Source organism: Astyanax mexicanus, chromosome 23, assembly GCF_023375975.1.
Source record: "Astyanax mexicanus isolate ESR-SI-001 chromosome 23, AstMex3_surface, whole genome shotgun sequence".
NCBI lineage: Eukaryota > Metazoa > Chordata > Actinopteri > Characiformes > Acestrorhamphidae > Astyanax > Astyanax mexicanus.
In genome coordinates this window covers 18240806-18255593 of record NC_064430.1, presented here as the reverse complement: position 1 = coordinate 18255593, position 14788 = coordinate 18240806, and the positions used below count along the sequence as shown (strand labels likewise).

Sequence of the window (14788 nt, the reverse complement as noted above, 5' to 3'; positions counted from 1 at the left end):
GCTCCTCTGTGGAGGGCAGCAGGAAAGTGGGGGTTAGCTAAGTTTAAGTAATGGTCTGAAAGTGGGAATAAAATGTAGTTGGATTGGCAAGAAGGCAGGAGCTGAGACTGTTAAGTTCCTCAATTCTATTCAATTTAATTCTTATTGACTCTCACTCATATTGGGTTACAACTGTCAAAGCAGTCACAAACTGTAAAGCAGGGGTCGGGAATAGGCGGCCCACGGGCCAGATGTGGCCCACAAGCACGAAACATCTGGCTCATGAGGTTGTTTGAACTATAATTATCAATAATGAAAAAATAAAAATAAATAAATAAAATGCTTCTCTGCTGAGCTTTTATTTACATTCCTCCCCTGTCTCTCTTTTTTGCACTCACGTGACTTTAGTTTTGTCCGTTCTCATTTTTTTCGCCCGTTCTTGGGCTCCCCATCTTCTAAAATAAGGGTGCTTTTTCCCGGTTGTGTCCCAATTCACTAGCCGGGGCAGCAGTAGTGTATTAGACCGCGACTCTGACAACACAGGTTCGTTCCCGCATGAGGAGCAGTGTGGAGTAGTGTGTTTATTTATATTTTTTTTCCTTTCTTCTTGGGTTTACCTGCTTTGAGATCAACTGTTCTGTAATTGGGTTCAACAACCCTCTGGGCTGAACAGCTACTAGTCTGTAGCACTCCATCCCATTACACTACATTTTCCAAAACAGATTTTTTTTTTTGTGGCCCGCCACGTGATGGCTTGGAAAATATTTGGCCCGCGAGCAAACATAATTGCCGACCCCTGCTGTAAAGGTAAGGTTGTTCCAAACTTAAATAAGGAATTAATGCAGCATTGTTTCTTCTAATTCAAGAATTTAACAACAGGTCAGCATCTTGTGAGCACAGTAGTTCAGCCTTGAGGTGTCAAATGCATAGACTACAGACTGCAAATAAAGAGAACTCCATGATGGTGACTGCAGTAGAACATTTAAAACCCTACCAATCCTGTGTTTGCTCTGGTCCCATCCGTTACCGAGATTGGACACTTTTTTTCCTTGGTTTGGATTGCATTTATTCAGGGAAAAATGCAAGTGTACCAAAATGCCATGTGAGAACTTTCCCCCCACTGATTGGTCAGATCTTTCTGGTGTGGGAGCAAAAAAGTAAATACAGAAAGAAGATCCTGTGATTTAGACTAGTGCATATTTCTGTGCAGTTTTACGTAGAGTATGCATCTGTAGTAATGATCTGGGAAATCTGATCTGGGAAACTGTCTATGGTAGCTCATTTAGGAACAACCCGAGACGCCTGCTTTGAAGGGTATTGGTGCGGATCCAAATGTTATTACAGTATTCATACCTGCCCAAACAATTTATACTAAGGGTGAAAAAAAATCAGGGACAAGGCATAATAATTTTGTATAATCAAAATGGGTGTGTCAATGAGGAGATGATTGCCAGTTGTATTAGCCAGTTGACACAGCTAAGGCTAAACTTTTCCTCTACTCTGTAAATGCACAAGCAAGATGCAGCTTCCTTTTTAGCCATCTTTTGGCTTCACACCAGTGAAAGGGGAGTAATATCCACTTTTATATACAGTTTATGGCACAGACCAGTTTCTTAGCATTTTGAGGAGAAAGTACATTTTGCAATTTTTTTTAAATAACCTGCATCTGGTACCTGAGTTAAGGTTTAGATAGGCTGCAATCTCTAGGTAGTGCTTGTTTTTTTGTTTTGCCAGATTTTTTACACTGTGTCCTCACTGTTGCCTGATTTGAAGTCAGCATCTTGTGATCAACTTGTCTTACAGCAGACTGCAGACATCACTGTTTTTCCTCGGGTTTTTGCATTAGGTTTGAATGAATTTGCTTTGTTACGTCATCTGCACACTTATTTACATCTACTGTTTCATATCAACCAGAGAGACTCTAATGGTTAAAGCTTCACTATAATCAGCAATGTTCTAATCTAAGCTCTGTTCTCACAAAAGTGATATATATACATATATATATATATATATATATATATATATATATATATATATATATATATATATATATATATATATAGTTTTACCAGTCTTCACCAGTCTTACACACTGCTTTTGGATAACTTTATGCCACATGCAAATATTTAAGTTCAGTTCAGCTTGGTTTGATGGTTGTGATCATCCTTCTTTCTCCTGATTACATTCCAGAGGTTTTCAATTTGGTAAAATCAAAGAACCTCATAATTTTTGAGTGAGCTGTATAAATATATATGTATATGTTGATGTGTATAGTGTTCTTTATTATATGTACTTACTGTTACTATGGTGTAATGATTGGGGAAGGTCTTTGTAGGATAGGCAGGGCGCATATACTCTGGAGAGGTTCCACATTTTTCTGAAAATGTAAATATATCAATTTAATTTCCAAATCCTAAATAAGAAGAAAACTTCAGCTGTAGACTTTCTATCAGGGTTAAAATGATTGTAGCATATTTTTGTATTTAAAGTCAAATCAATCAATAACACCCACTTAATTTGCTGATGGATGGAAGAAGGCTGGCATAGGATTTCAGGTAACCCGCTCTGAAGCCATCCAAAGAGATCAGGATTAATGGCGGCTTGGAGAAGCTGTCAAAACAAAACAATAAAGAAAGAAAGAATTACTGTTGCAAACTCACACACAGCTTCCATCAAAAATTACTTGGAGTTTATCACATTAATTAATTCTCATTTAATTTCTTTAAACGATATATTTAAGACATTTTATTTACTTATTAAGCCTTTAATAATTTTAAAAGTATATTTGTTAGATTGGCAAAATTGTATTATATTTATATTAGTGATGTCAATCACTTAACAATTAATTGTATTAATCAGCACAATGATTAGTACAGTTACAGGTATTTCTCTGTATTTCTGTGAGGGGACAGTAATAACAGTGTAGTGTGGTTTGGGTCTGACAGACTAGAGTCATTCTTACTGTAATATAATACGAAAAAAATAAGTTTTAAAGTTTTTTAAATGAAAATATTGTACTGTCCTGAGTTAAAGAGAATAACTGGGAGTTTTAATAGAGAACATAAACACTAGTATGGCTGCGTATTCCACATCTTCAACAAGAGCAAACATGCTGTGTGTATCTGTGAAAGAGAAAGAGAGAGTGCAACTAAGTGAGAAAGAGCGCCTGAAAGTCGACACTGTGTCGACAGTTTGGAGGAAAATGAAGCGTGGATGAAAATAGAGCATGGTTAAATAGGTTGCTAGCCGCAATCCTAGCCTACCAGCCACCAGCTTACGGCTCTCAGCCACTCATGCTGCATGAACAGTACGCCCAGATAATAGAAATATGACACATCCGTGATCACTTTTCCACCCGATACCAATCCTTTAAACATTACCTAATCAGATCAGAGATATCCCTAGACAGCACTGTTTGAATATAGGTATACATGTAAATAATTCTAATTTAAAAAGCTTAAACAAATGACAAATAAACAATGGTAATTAGTAATGTTAAAATATTTTATTCACAAAAGTAGCACAAATAGTTACTAAGCAGAAAGCAAGATACTTGTATTAGGATCTCTTTCCATTTAAATCCCAGAAGAAAAAAATAAGAAAAACAATACCAGCTACTGTGGACATCCCACATCCTGTGTACTCCTAACTAAACTAATAAGATGTAATTGCAAAAGAAGTTAAATGCAGCACTTTCAAAGCTTTTAAACGCTTTTCCATACTGTGTAAACGCCCCAGGGAAACTCCCTTACACACATGCATATAATAGAGTAGATTAACTTAGCATTTTCTCCACCCATCCATAAATAGGGCATACTGTAATTCCTTTTCATTGTACACCCAGGTTTTAAAATACATACACACACATATCCACACAAAGAGAATAAAAGCACCAGTAAAGCATTAGGTTGGGGTTTGTCATTTTAGACTACAGGTGTTGTGCTGAATTCTGACTTCCTTTTTGCAGCAAAATGTGCATTATGCCAGAAGTTATGGGACAGTAGTATGAAAATGATCTGGAAGAGTTACGTTAGGGGACAGCTTGGAAACACCTGTATAAGATGTGAGGTGTTATCTTGTGAGTGAGGTTACACAATGGCCAGCTGGCATGACCAACAGGGTGGTGTTAATTATTAGACTCTGAGTGAGGCCTGATTAGATCGTGACCAGCAGTGTCTGGTCAGAATTATCCATATGAACAGACAAGCAACTTTTGGCACAATATTACATTCACATTCAATGTAGGCGGCCGTAAACACACAAATCTTACAGTAGTGCTGGGTGGTATAGCCAAAATATATATATCACTGTATTTTTCTAGATTCTGACGGTTTCACAGTATATTGCGGTATTTTTATTATTATTATTTTTGTTACAAATTAAAAATGGGCTTTTATAAAGATTTGTGACTTACTGTACTGTTAGTAGTACATATAATTTTAAACACTGAAGAGTAACTGTTTATTTTACCTTGAGTGTATTGACAAATATCTTTCAATTATGATTACTTATCTTAGTATCTATAATTACATAATCATTGTGTGAAACCTTGTATTCTATATGCATAGCCAATACTCACATTGTATTTGATCATTTTTATTACTCACAGTGTATTTTACACGCATTTATATAGAAGATTAACCAATAATCACAATATATTCTTTACATATATAGTAAAACATTGTTTGATCAGGCATGTGACTAACACCGACCTTATTATGACAAATTAACCCACATGATACATAAGGCGTTTACTAACACATAGGACCTATTATATGGCGGACTAACCACGCGCTACTAACACATTAACATATAATATATGGAATCCATTGTGTGACGTGTGTAGCTTATGCTTGAAGCATTTCGTTCACTGCATGTTTCTGACTAACGGCCATCAATCATCAGCTAGTGCACTCTGTACGAACTGAATTGATACAAAGGAGACTTCGGAACGAACAGGGCGGCACTGTCTGATTACTGAAACAATATCGCACTGTCTGACTGGACCCAGTCAATTCTTGAAACAATACTACACTGTCCGGCTGGATACAGTCAAGGCCAAACACTAGTGGTCCGGTCAGACCTGTGAAACTTGAGTACTAACACGTGAAATTACGCATGCTAACATGAGATGATTTTAGCAACGCCTCATCAGCAGGTTTCACGTCATTTGGGGTATAAACATGGAGTCAGATTAGAGGGGGGTCAGAACTTATACTGAGACAGCTAATAATTGGTTTTGTATGTTCTCCTGGATCCAGTACTTTGTAATAAATACTTGGTTTGCTTTCAACTTCACCTGTCTGACTCTCTCTATCAAACGAACACGCAGGGGAGTTGTACCCCGGACGAGAGGTGGGTGTTGACCCACCTTTCATTTTCTTTTCTACAACAACACTAAGGCTTTAAATGAAGGCTTTGATTACTTCTGGGTTTACTGCAAAAAAAATGCACAATATATAAAGGAATCATATATTCTGCATTAGCAGAAAAACAGCTGAAAAATGTAGTTAAACAACAGACCTAAAAAAAAGGATACACAGCTTCCGCTACCAAATTAATATATTTAATAGTTCCATAAACACTGTAAACAGCCCTAAAATACTCAATGTATAAGTATTCCAAAGATATATTTCCCTAAATGTTTAAGGCACATGTAAGACAAACAAGTTTAATATAGTTTAAAACAAATTAGTTACAATATGTTATTCCTGAAGCCATTAGAGTGGTAAAATAAGCCACAATTCCCTTCTCTCTCCAGTTAAAAAATACATACCTTCAAGCTACAGTATTAATATATTAAAAAGTGCTATAATTATTATTATCTTTTTTTTTTTTTACTCAGATAAAAACACTCATACAGTGAGGAACAGCAGTAGACACTCTGTTGCAGTGCTGTTTTCATGTTTCGCTAGGCAGGAAAGCGCTAGACGGGCATTTGGCTCCACAGAGCTGAACTTCCAGTGTGTTAGCTTGTTATGCTAACTGGTGGGCGTTAGCTAGTGAGCTCTACTAGGGTGCTTCTTCGGCAGTAATGTTCTACACGATGCTCCACAGTGCCTCTAGTGGTAGGGTAGTATGGAAAGATGCATACCAGTTTTAAATTCCACTCTGGTATACTGTATGAACCAGTGTATCGCCAAACACCATCTTATAGGTAAGTGCAGCACACTTATAGCTAATAGTAAATGAGTGTATTAATAAGGTCTACTAAAATAACTTTTAGGAAACTAATATTTCCACTGCTTTTACTACATATTAAGGAAAACTGGAAAAGCACATTACATTTTTTAATATAATAATATTTAAATATATCAGCCAAACAACCATTTAATTGTCAATATAACCATCCGAGTACAATTGTCTACACACATACAAACATGCACAGTAAACCTGATTATCATATTACCCTGCAGGACACTGAGGTGTCTTGATATCCTCACAATCCTCTTCAAGCCATGACTTTTCTCCTATAAACATAAACAAAAATGACAAAATTAGTGCTGACAAGTCTAAAGCACTTCCATCGTAAAAAAAACAACACAAACAAAAACATACAAAATTCCAAATAAGCATGGATATGTGTCTGCGGAGCATGTGGGTAAAGATGTTGGTGATTCATATAAGAAAGGCTGTAAATAAGAAAGCAGTAGATCCACAGAAGGCCACATTAAATACTCGCTGCTATAAATTGCTATATCAAATGGCAGCACAAAGAAACCAGAACACAGAATATGGCAGTGAATAAAATAATTAAGCGAGATGGGACAAGTTTTCAGGTGTAGTCTTTCTCTTAAACTCCACATATTGCATAACTCCATTTAGATCACTGACACACATACACAAGACTCACTCTATCTTGATAAATATAAAGATTATTTTGAATAATGTTTAGCAGTCATTCCACATACATTAGCACAGGGATTATTGCAGGTTGGGTCTGAGTTCAGAAATCAATATGTGGTGAAATAACCCTGGTTCACAAGCTTATAAGTTTTCATGCATTTTGGCATGTTCTCCTCCACCAGTCTTACACATTGCTTTTGGATAACTTTATGCCTCTCCTGGTGTAAAAATTAAAGCAGCTCAGTTTGGTCTGCTGGCTCGTGATCATCCATCTTCCTCTGGATTATATTCCAGAGGTTTTCAATTTGGTAAAATCAAAGAAACTCATCCTTTTTAGGTGGCCTTTAATTTTTTTTCCAGAGCTGTATGTTAAAGAAGCTTATTTGAGACATTTCACTCAAGTACTTTTGAGTCTCTACACAGATCATCTTCATAATAGACTACATACTTTTGCTATGCTCTTGCTGGAGTGTGGGCGTGACGTGTGCAGGTGTGATGGATCGTCGGAATGGTATAGGTTTATATTTCTCATCCAAACCACATTCAGATTCACTTTATCTGGATAAAGCGATTTATCTGGAAATGGTAAGAAGCTGGAATGAAAACAAGCTGAAATGATATAGGAGTTACGTGGCTATTATTAAAACGTAAACAGTGGAACGTACAGATAACTGTGAGAAAATGTAAGGAGCAGAAGGAAAAAAAGTCATATGGAAATATATAAAAAATTTCTACTTAAGTAATGTCACAAAGTATTTGTCCCAAATGCTGGGCAGCCATCAAATACGACAGTAACTCACCCATAGTGATATGGAGGACATTAACAGCTCATTTGAATAAAAGATGTTCTATCTAAGCACATATTTTAAGCCAGTAAGAAAAGCTTTTCCAAGTGTATTTACTCAATACATCTAACTAGAAATTATGATTTAGTCTAAATAAATAGTATATGAATCAATTCTGTACCTTCACACACGTTGTTGTAATTTGCACAGCAATCGCCTTTCTGACTGCAGTCTGCAGCACAGGAACAAAGGCTATTGGGTAGTCTGTCCTCGCCACAGCGGTATATGGAACATGTCCAGCGCTGACCTGGTGGGAAAGTGAAAACAAAATGGAAATAAGATGCCAGAGAAATTGGTGCTAAGCTGCTTTACAGCTCTGGTTTAGTTTTATAACTCCAATAAACGCTGTTAGATGAATAAGTACAATGATAACCTACTAACTACAACTTATATTTGATTGTAACTAAGAAAAAATATTTTTGTTAATGTATTTTTAAAGCCTTCTCAAAATCCAGCATCAGGCCTCCTCACGTCTGCACGGATCCACAAAATCTTGCCTCCTTACACCTGCGTGGGTCCACAACCTCTGCCCCCCTCCTGCCTGCCTGGGTCGAGAACATCAGGCTGAATCCTCCCTGCTTTGGTCAGCAACACTGAGCTCTTGACTGACTTCATACCAAACGGCTCCTCCTGCCTGGCCAAACAACATTCAGCCCCCACCAGTCTGACCACACAACGTCAAGCGCTCTTCTGTCTGACCACACATTAACATTGAGCCCCACCTTCTCTTTGGTTTACAAGAGGGAAAATTGGTCTTTATTGGCACAGCATGTGAGGACGCCTTCAGTTAACCTGTGTCTACTAGAGGTGTAACAGTACAGAAAATACACAGTTCGGTTTACATCAGTGTAAACCCCGCGGATCGGTATGTTTTCAGTACGGTTGGCAGAAAAAATAAAAAGGCTGGGCATTCTGTATAATCTCACCTTTATTAGCCTTATATTAACACTGGAACTTTATTATAACCATGTTTTCTTTTTTTGGAGTGAGTGTTGTAACAGGGCTCGAGCACTTTTACTATATGCTTGAAACCAAGGTACTCTCCTACTGATATAATGAAAGGCTCTATCTTTTCAAGGATCTTTTTGGAACAAACAAACAGTGAGCATGATTGCCAAACTTTATTAAGAACAAAAACAACAGCATTATTTTAACTGATTATACTACAAACACTTTTTCCTAAGCATATTACTGGATGCATTTTAGTGTTTGAGTTCTCTTTAAGAAATATCAGCATTAGATTGTGCAAATAAAATTTTATTAGTGGTGTCAATCACTTAAAATGAAATAAAATCATGATACATTTTTTTAATGAGCAAGCAAGACAGAGAGTGAGAGAGAGAAACGGAGAGAGAGAAACAGTACAAGCGCCTAACCCTGCGTTCACACTGGAAAGCGACAGGCGACCATTCATTTCCTATGGCAGGGCACGATTTCAGTGCAGCGCAGTGCGTGGATAATTTGAATTCTCTGTGTTTCTGCGCACACTCTCTGCTTGTGTGCTTCAGCCTGCACTCTCAGATGCACCGTTTCCAGTCAGAGCTAAACTTCTCAGAATAGGTTAGTTGCTAATAGCAACAATGCTACAGCTACACGTTTCAGGTTCAACACTCCATTAGTTACTTTAGTTACATTAGTTACTTCTATAAACTCCCTGTACCCATGTATTCTGCGTGGGTTTGTGCGAACTGAACCGTGACCTCGTACCGTGACAGTTCATAAAGAATACACAAACAGTGTCTATACACTTCAGATTATTTCAGTGAGGTTATCTTCAGTTTTTAAAGTTTAAGTTCCAAAAGTTAAAGGAACAATCAGAATTAAATGCGAGCAATAATGGCTAAAAGAGTCCAATTTCCAAACACTGGACAGAGGTGTTTGCCTCACCCACTCCTCCCCAGAGGTGAGGCTTAAGCTGGTTGCCAGATTGACACACAGTGGCAAGCGACAAAGATTCTTACTCTCTAGCTGATCTATACTATGCTAGTGGTGGTGGGAAAATTACAGAGCTATACTCAGCAACCTTACTAAAGCTCAGTGATTGCCTGTTCAGCAGAATAGTCAGCTTGTCTGTTACCATGGCTGCAGTACACTGTGTGTGCTGCCGTCTATACCTGGAGGTGAAATAAGACTGGGGGAGTAGCGGCAGGTGGGTTGCGAGGCTACATTCCACATAGATGTGCTGTACGGTTGAAATAAGAACATACTGGCTAAAGCTTTGCTGACAAGAGCTGTGAGTACTTAAACTTACTATGTTTCCTTCATATTTGATGATCCCTCTTGATAATGGTATGAGTTACTATAGAAAATATAATCTGTAATCGTCCTTTAAAAGCACAGAAAAGTGATCAAGACTGCATGGACTGCCTTTTTGATTTGCCAGATGTGTACAAGTTGGCAAAGCGGGCAGGCAGAAGTGGTACTAGATTTTTTTTCCTGGGCAGGAGTGTCCCTGCGCACAATTCTACACAAGCTACAGGATTGCCTATAACACAACCATCTTGTAACATTTACATCCCTCTTTTGCGTTCACAGAAATGAAGTGGAACAATGTTTATCTAAAAGGCGTATATCAAACAGGGTTTATCGAAGGTTTTCATTCTTTTTGCCATATTTGTTCACAACTGAATACATTAAATACATGTACGTGAATTCATAAATAAAAACATTAAAGACAAATCAATTACAGAACTACCATTTAAAATGATAATTGAACATGTATCCTTCTTACTATCTCTAAAAACAAACCAACAGAGCACAAAACATTTACATTTAGTTTAACAGTGCAACGATACAAGCAACGATACCTTAATCAGATTAAACTGAATATTTGTTCATCTTTCACTAAACCAGGAACTACCAATATGAATCTCACTGGCATATGAACTCACATCACAAAGACTAGTAGAACTGTAGCTGGAAATCTGCTAAGACGAGGAATTGCTTACATGGCGTCTCACACGTTTCTCTGACTGTTGACTTGAGCCAAGTGTCAACATGACACCAAACATGTCAGTGAGTACACAGGTCATCACACCAGGCTGAAGTATGAGATCAAAATGTATTCAGACCAGGTTCACACATCACACCTGCCAGCAGACCATCTGGCTGAGACCTTTTTTTACTGCTGATGGAGAAAATAGATTCTTTTTGGTTTGTGATAAAGGTACTGAACAGGAACATGTGCAAGTTTCGTATATCTGATTCTAATCACATACTTTCGAGGCCACTGCGTGAGAGTGTAGGATCTAGGATGTAGGAGATATATGACTTACTTGGCTCCACACAAATTTCTTCATAGTCCAGACAGCAGTTGCTTTCATTCACACATGCTGGATCACAGTGGCACGTAGCATCGATGGTCCTCTTTCCTGACAGACATCTACTCTTACAGCTGTTCACTGTCAGAAAAAGAGAGATATCTCTATGTTTAGGATGCAGTGTTTCATATAAAAATGCTGTAACAATATATTTATCTTCACTGTACAGTACTTTTTGTACATTTTATACAGTTTTATTCAATGAGGCGGTAATTTTTTGTCATGTCAGCAGTGCCATATCATATCTTATGTGATAATATCACCAACATTTTGTAATATCATGAACAATATTACACCCTGAAACATCGTGCCATATCACCCGCCCCTAATTATCACATCAGGGTACTACTTTTTTTTGTTTTTAGCAAAAGAAAAATTCACACTCTTCTCATTTCCCATTATCCCATATCTACTAGAGACAGATAATATCTGTCCAGTATCATTTATTTTACTTTAATCCTGGATATATAGAGATATTTGGAGTGCATTATTTGAATTTTTTTGTTGCAGTAGTGTATTCTTGAAAGAATTTTTTAATTCAGTGTTTTGTCATATCGCCAAGAGTACCGTTACTGCGAAAATACCATGAAATATCATGATGTTATTTTAGGGCCATATCACCCACTCCTAAAGTGAAGTATTACTGAATTTAATGAATAACAGATAAGTGAGGACATATTTCCATTAATACATGTATGTTTCATTTAATTATAAAAAATTGCATTTTAATATAAACTATGAAGCTGAAAATTAAACAAAGACTGTACCTTTCACATCACAGTGTAATTTTAAGGTCAAGACGACTGCTAGAATTATAGCCAGTAAGGAGAGCAGAAGAATCTGTAGAGGAAAAAAAAAAACAGACCTAGATTATTTGAGGAAGAATATTGCACATACGATATAATATACATATTAAAACATGTATTGACAAGGTAACTTCAGATTACTTCAGATTACCGATGTCACTGTGCATCGGTCAACAATACAGTGCACTTTGCACAAGGAGAAGCTGTATGGGAGAGTGATGCGAAAGAAGATACAGCTTCTCCTTGTGCAAAGTGCGCTGTATTGTTGACCGATGCACAGTGACACCATCTGCAGCAAGATGATGCTGCAGCTCTTTGGAGGTGGTCTGTGGATTGTCCTTGACTGTTCTCACCATTCTTCTTCTCTGCCTTTCAGATATTTTTCTTGGCCTGCCACTTCTGGGCTTAACAAGAACTGTCCCTGTGGTCTTCCATTTCCTTACTATGTTCCTCACAGTGGAAACTGACAGGTTAAATCTCTGAGACAACATTTTGAATCCTTCCCCTGAACAACTATGTTGAACACTTTTTTTTTTTTTTTTTTTTTAGATCATTTGAGAGTTGTTTTGATGAGCCCATGATGCCACTCTTCAGAGGAGATTCAAATAGGAGAACAACTTGCAATTGGCCACCTTAAATACCTTTTCTCATGATTGGATACACCTGGCTTTGAAGTTCAAAGCTCAATGAGGTTACCAAACCAATTAACCAATATATCAATATATAGCAGTGGTAGAGAAAAGCTGAATTATGCTAAATGCTAACTTAGCAGCAAAACAAAAAATTCAAATGTTCGTTCTACTTCAAAATGGGCACCCATAGCATTTAAAGTATTTAAAAGTTTTTTTTTCCTTATATGTTGCATTTTTAAGCTACACAGAACATTATTGGAGTCGCCTGTTGTCATGTTAGCATTTTAGCCGATTGCTAAGCTGTTTAGCCTACACCTACTTAAACAAAACAGAAATGACCACAATAAAAGCGTTTTTTTTTTAAAGATTAAGAAATTTTAATAAAACTTTTAAGCAGGACTGGTATGTTTCATTACTTCAAATGAACAAATTTCAGCTATTAATGAAAAAAAATTACGAGCTTAAAACAAGCCCAAAGTTCTGTATTATGTGTTTTCTTCCCTCTCATCTTTCTCTTCTCTAAAAGCCAAAAGAAGATGGCATGTTTCGAACTAGCAAATACAGTAATAAAGTGTAGCAGCACAGTATAAAGGAAAGATATATTAAACTAACACTGCGTGAGCCAGAACATACATTTTCATCAATTATTTGAAAATGTACAGCATAATCCATGCATTAGCTCTGTAAACAAGCAAATCTAAATAAGCCTAATACTACATTTAGATCTGCCTTGAATAGATACCATACATGTTTGGAAGCATTCCATCCTAACAGGTTAAAAGCACACTCCTACACTGTTCACACTGCACCAGGGGAATTTGTTTGGCACAGACATTTTGCTGGGGTCATCAAAGCAAACACATTTACATTTATCCACCAACTCAGCCCACAAGAGTTGGAATGATTTCAACTATTTTCCCAGGTTTGGAATAAGAAGATCTGAGGATGAGAGGCAGGAATTCATAGCCTTTGTCTTTTCAGAACCAGATTCCGTTTAAAAAACAACTACATAGACTTACCTTCTAAAATATGGAGCTTAAAAGCTGAAGTAAATATTTGAATTTGCATTTTGTATACTTCAATTAAATGTAGCTGTTTTTTTAATACATTTATTTAATAGTGTAATTTATACATTTGAATTGTAACAATGTTTTAGTGATAGTGAAATTTTAAAAAGTACGTTTTTGAAAATAACCTATTTAAAATTCTTTAAAATATTTAAATTTTTAGTTCTCTTTAAATTTAGGTCTATATATCTGATGTTAAAATATTTTGAAATGTATGTTTTTCAACAACAAACCTCCTCACCAGTTCACAAAAAATAATGAATTACGCTACTACATATATCAAATTTATTTTAAAGTTAAAAAAAAAAACATCTATTAAAAGAACGAAATGTGAATTTAAATACTTTAAAATTTTATGGAACACAAATCTATAGGCTCTTTGAAAGTCTTCTTTAAAGAGCAGGGGTCAGAGACCCTGAACACTGAAGTTTAAAAATAATGCAACAAAACTGCAACCAGACTGGAAATAATGAACAACATCTGTTGGCTGTCTGTCAGAAGCTAAAGCGTACCAAGTGTAGGCTCCTGCTGAGCAGGTTACATGAAAGTTTCACTCTGCCGTATAGTAAAATTAAATGAAGGACCATACTACACTAAAATAATTAAAAAAAAAATGTTTTAGACCCATATGTGTAAATGATAAGAATGTGGATGTTACTTCCTTCTAGCAATGCCCTTAACAAAAGAAAATATTCTCCTGTCTGATTCCGGTCTGACTCCGGTCTGATTCATTATCAGAGCCAATACAGAAACTCAATCATATCGGTGCTTTCTCTAGTAGACATACAAGCTTTTTTGTAATACTGCCCAGCCTAGTTAGCATAGCATTACGTTCTTAATTACAGTGTAAAAAAATAAAAAACAAAAACCTGTAGTTTAAACTACAGATGGGTTTATTACCTTATTGCGATACAGCTGGATAATAAAAAAATGAATGAGGCGATATGGCCCTAAAATAATATCATGATATTTCATGGTATTTTTGCAATAATGATACTCTTGGCTATATGACAAAACACTAAAAAAAAAAAAAAAAAAAAAAAAAACAATTAAGAATACACTACTGCAACAAAATGAAAATTAAATTTTATTATTGCATACAAGTTAGACCTCTAACTAAGATATTTAAAAAATCAGATTTATCAGATTTGTAACAGAAGTCAATGATCCAGAATGTAATGGTGATAATAAAAATAATGCACTCTAAATATCTCCATATATCCAGGACTAAAGTAAAATAAATAATACTGGACAGATATAATCTGTCTCTAGTAGATATATAATGGGAAATGA

At 36.3% G+C, this 14788-nt stretch overlaps 1 protein-coding gene across 3 annotated transcripts in view; it reads right to left on the bottom strand.

Annotated features, from left to right (window-relative positions):
- enpp1 (ectonucleotide pyrophosphatase/phosphodiesterase 1) overlaps window positions 1-14788 on the bottom strand; it is a 71958-nt gene that overhangs the window by 39866 nt on the left and 17304 nt on the right. For all 3 annotated transcript variants that reach the window (XM_022668145.2, XM_022668143.2, XM_022668144.2), the window contains exons 2-7: window positions 11758-11830; window positions 10946-11071; window positions 7792-7917; window positions 6389-6449; window positions 2492-2589; window positions 2277-2356 (exon numbers count right to left, since the gene is read on the bottom strand). In XM_022668145.2, the coding sequence (XP_022523866.2) occupies window positions 2277-2356; window positions 2492-2589; window positions 6389-6449; window positions 7792-7917; window positions 10946-11071; window positions 11758-11830 (564 nt within the window). The remainder of the gene's footprint in view (window positions 1-2276; window positions 2357-2491; window positions 2590-6388; window positions 6450-7791; window positions 7918-10945; window positions 11072-11757; window positions 11831-14788) is intronic.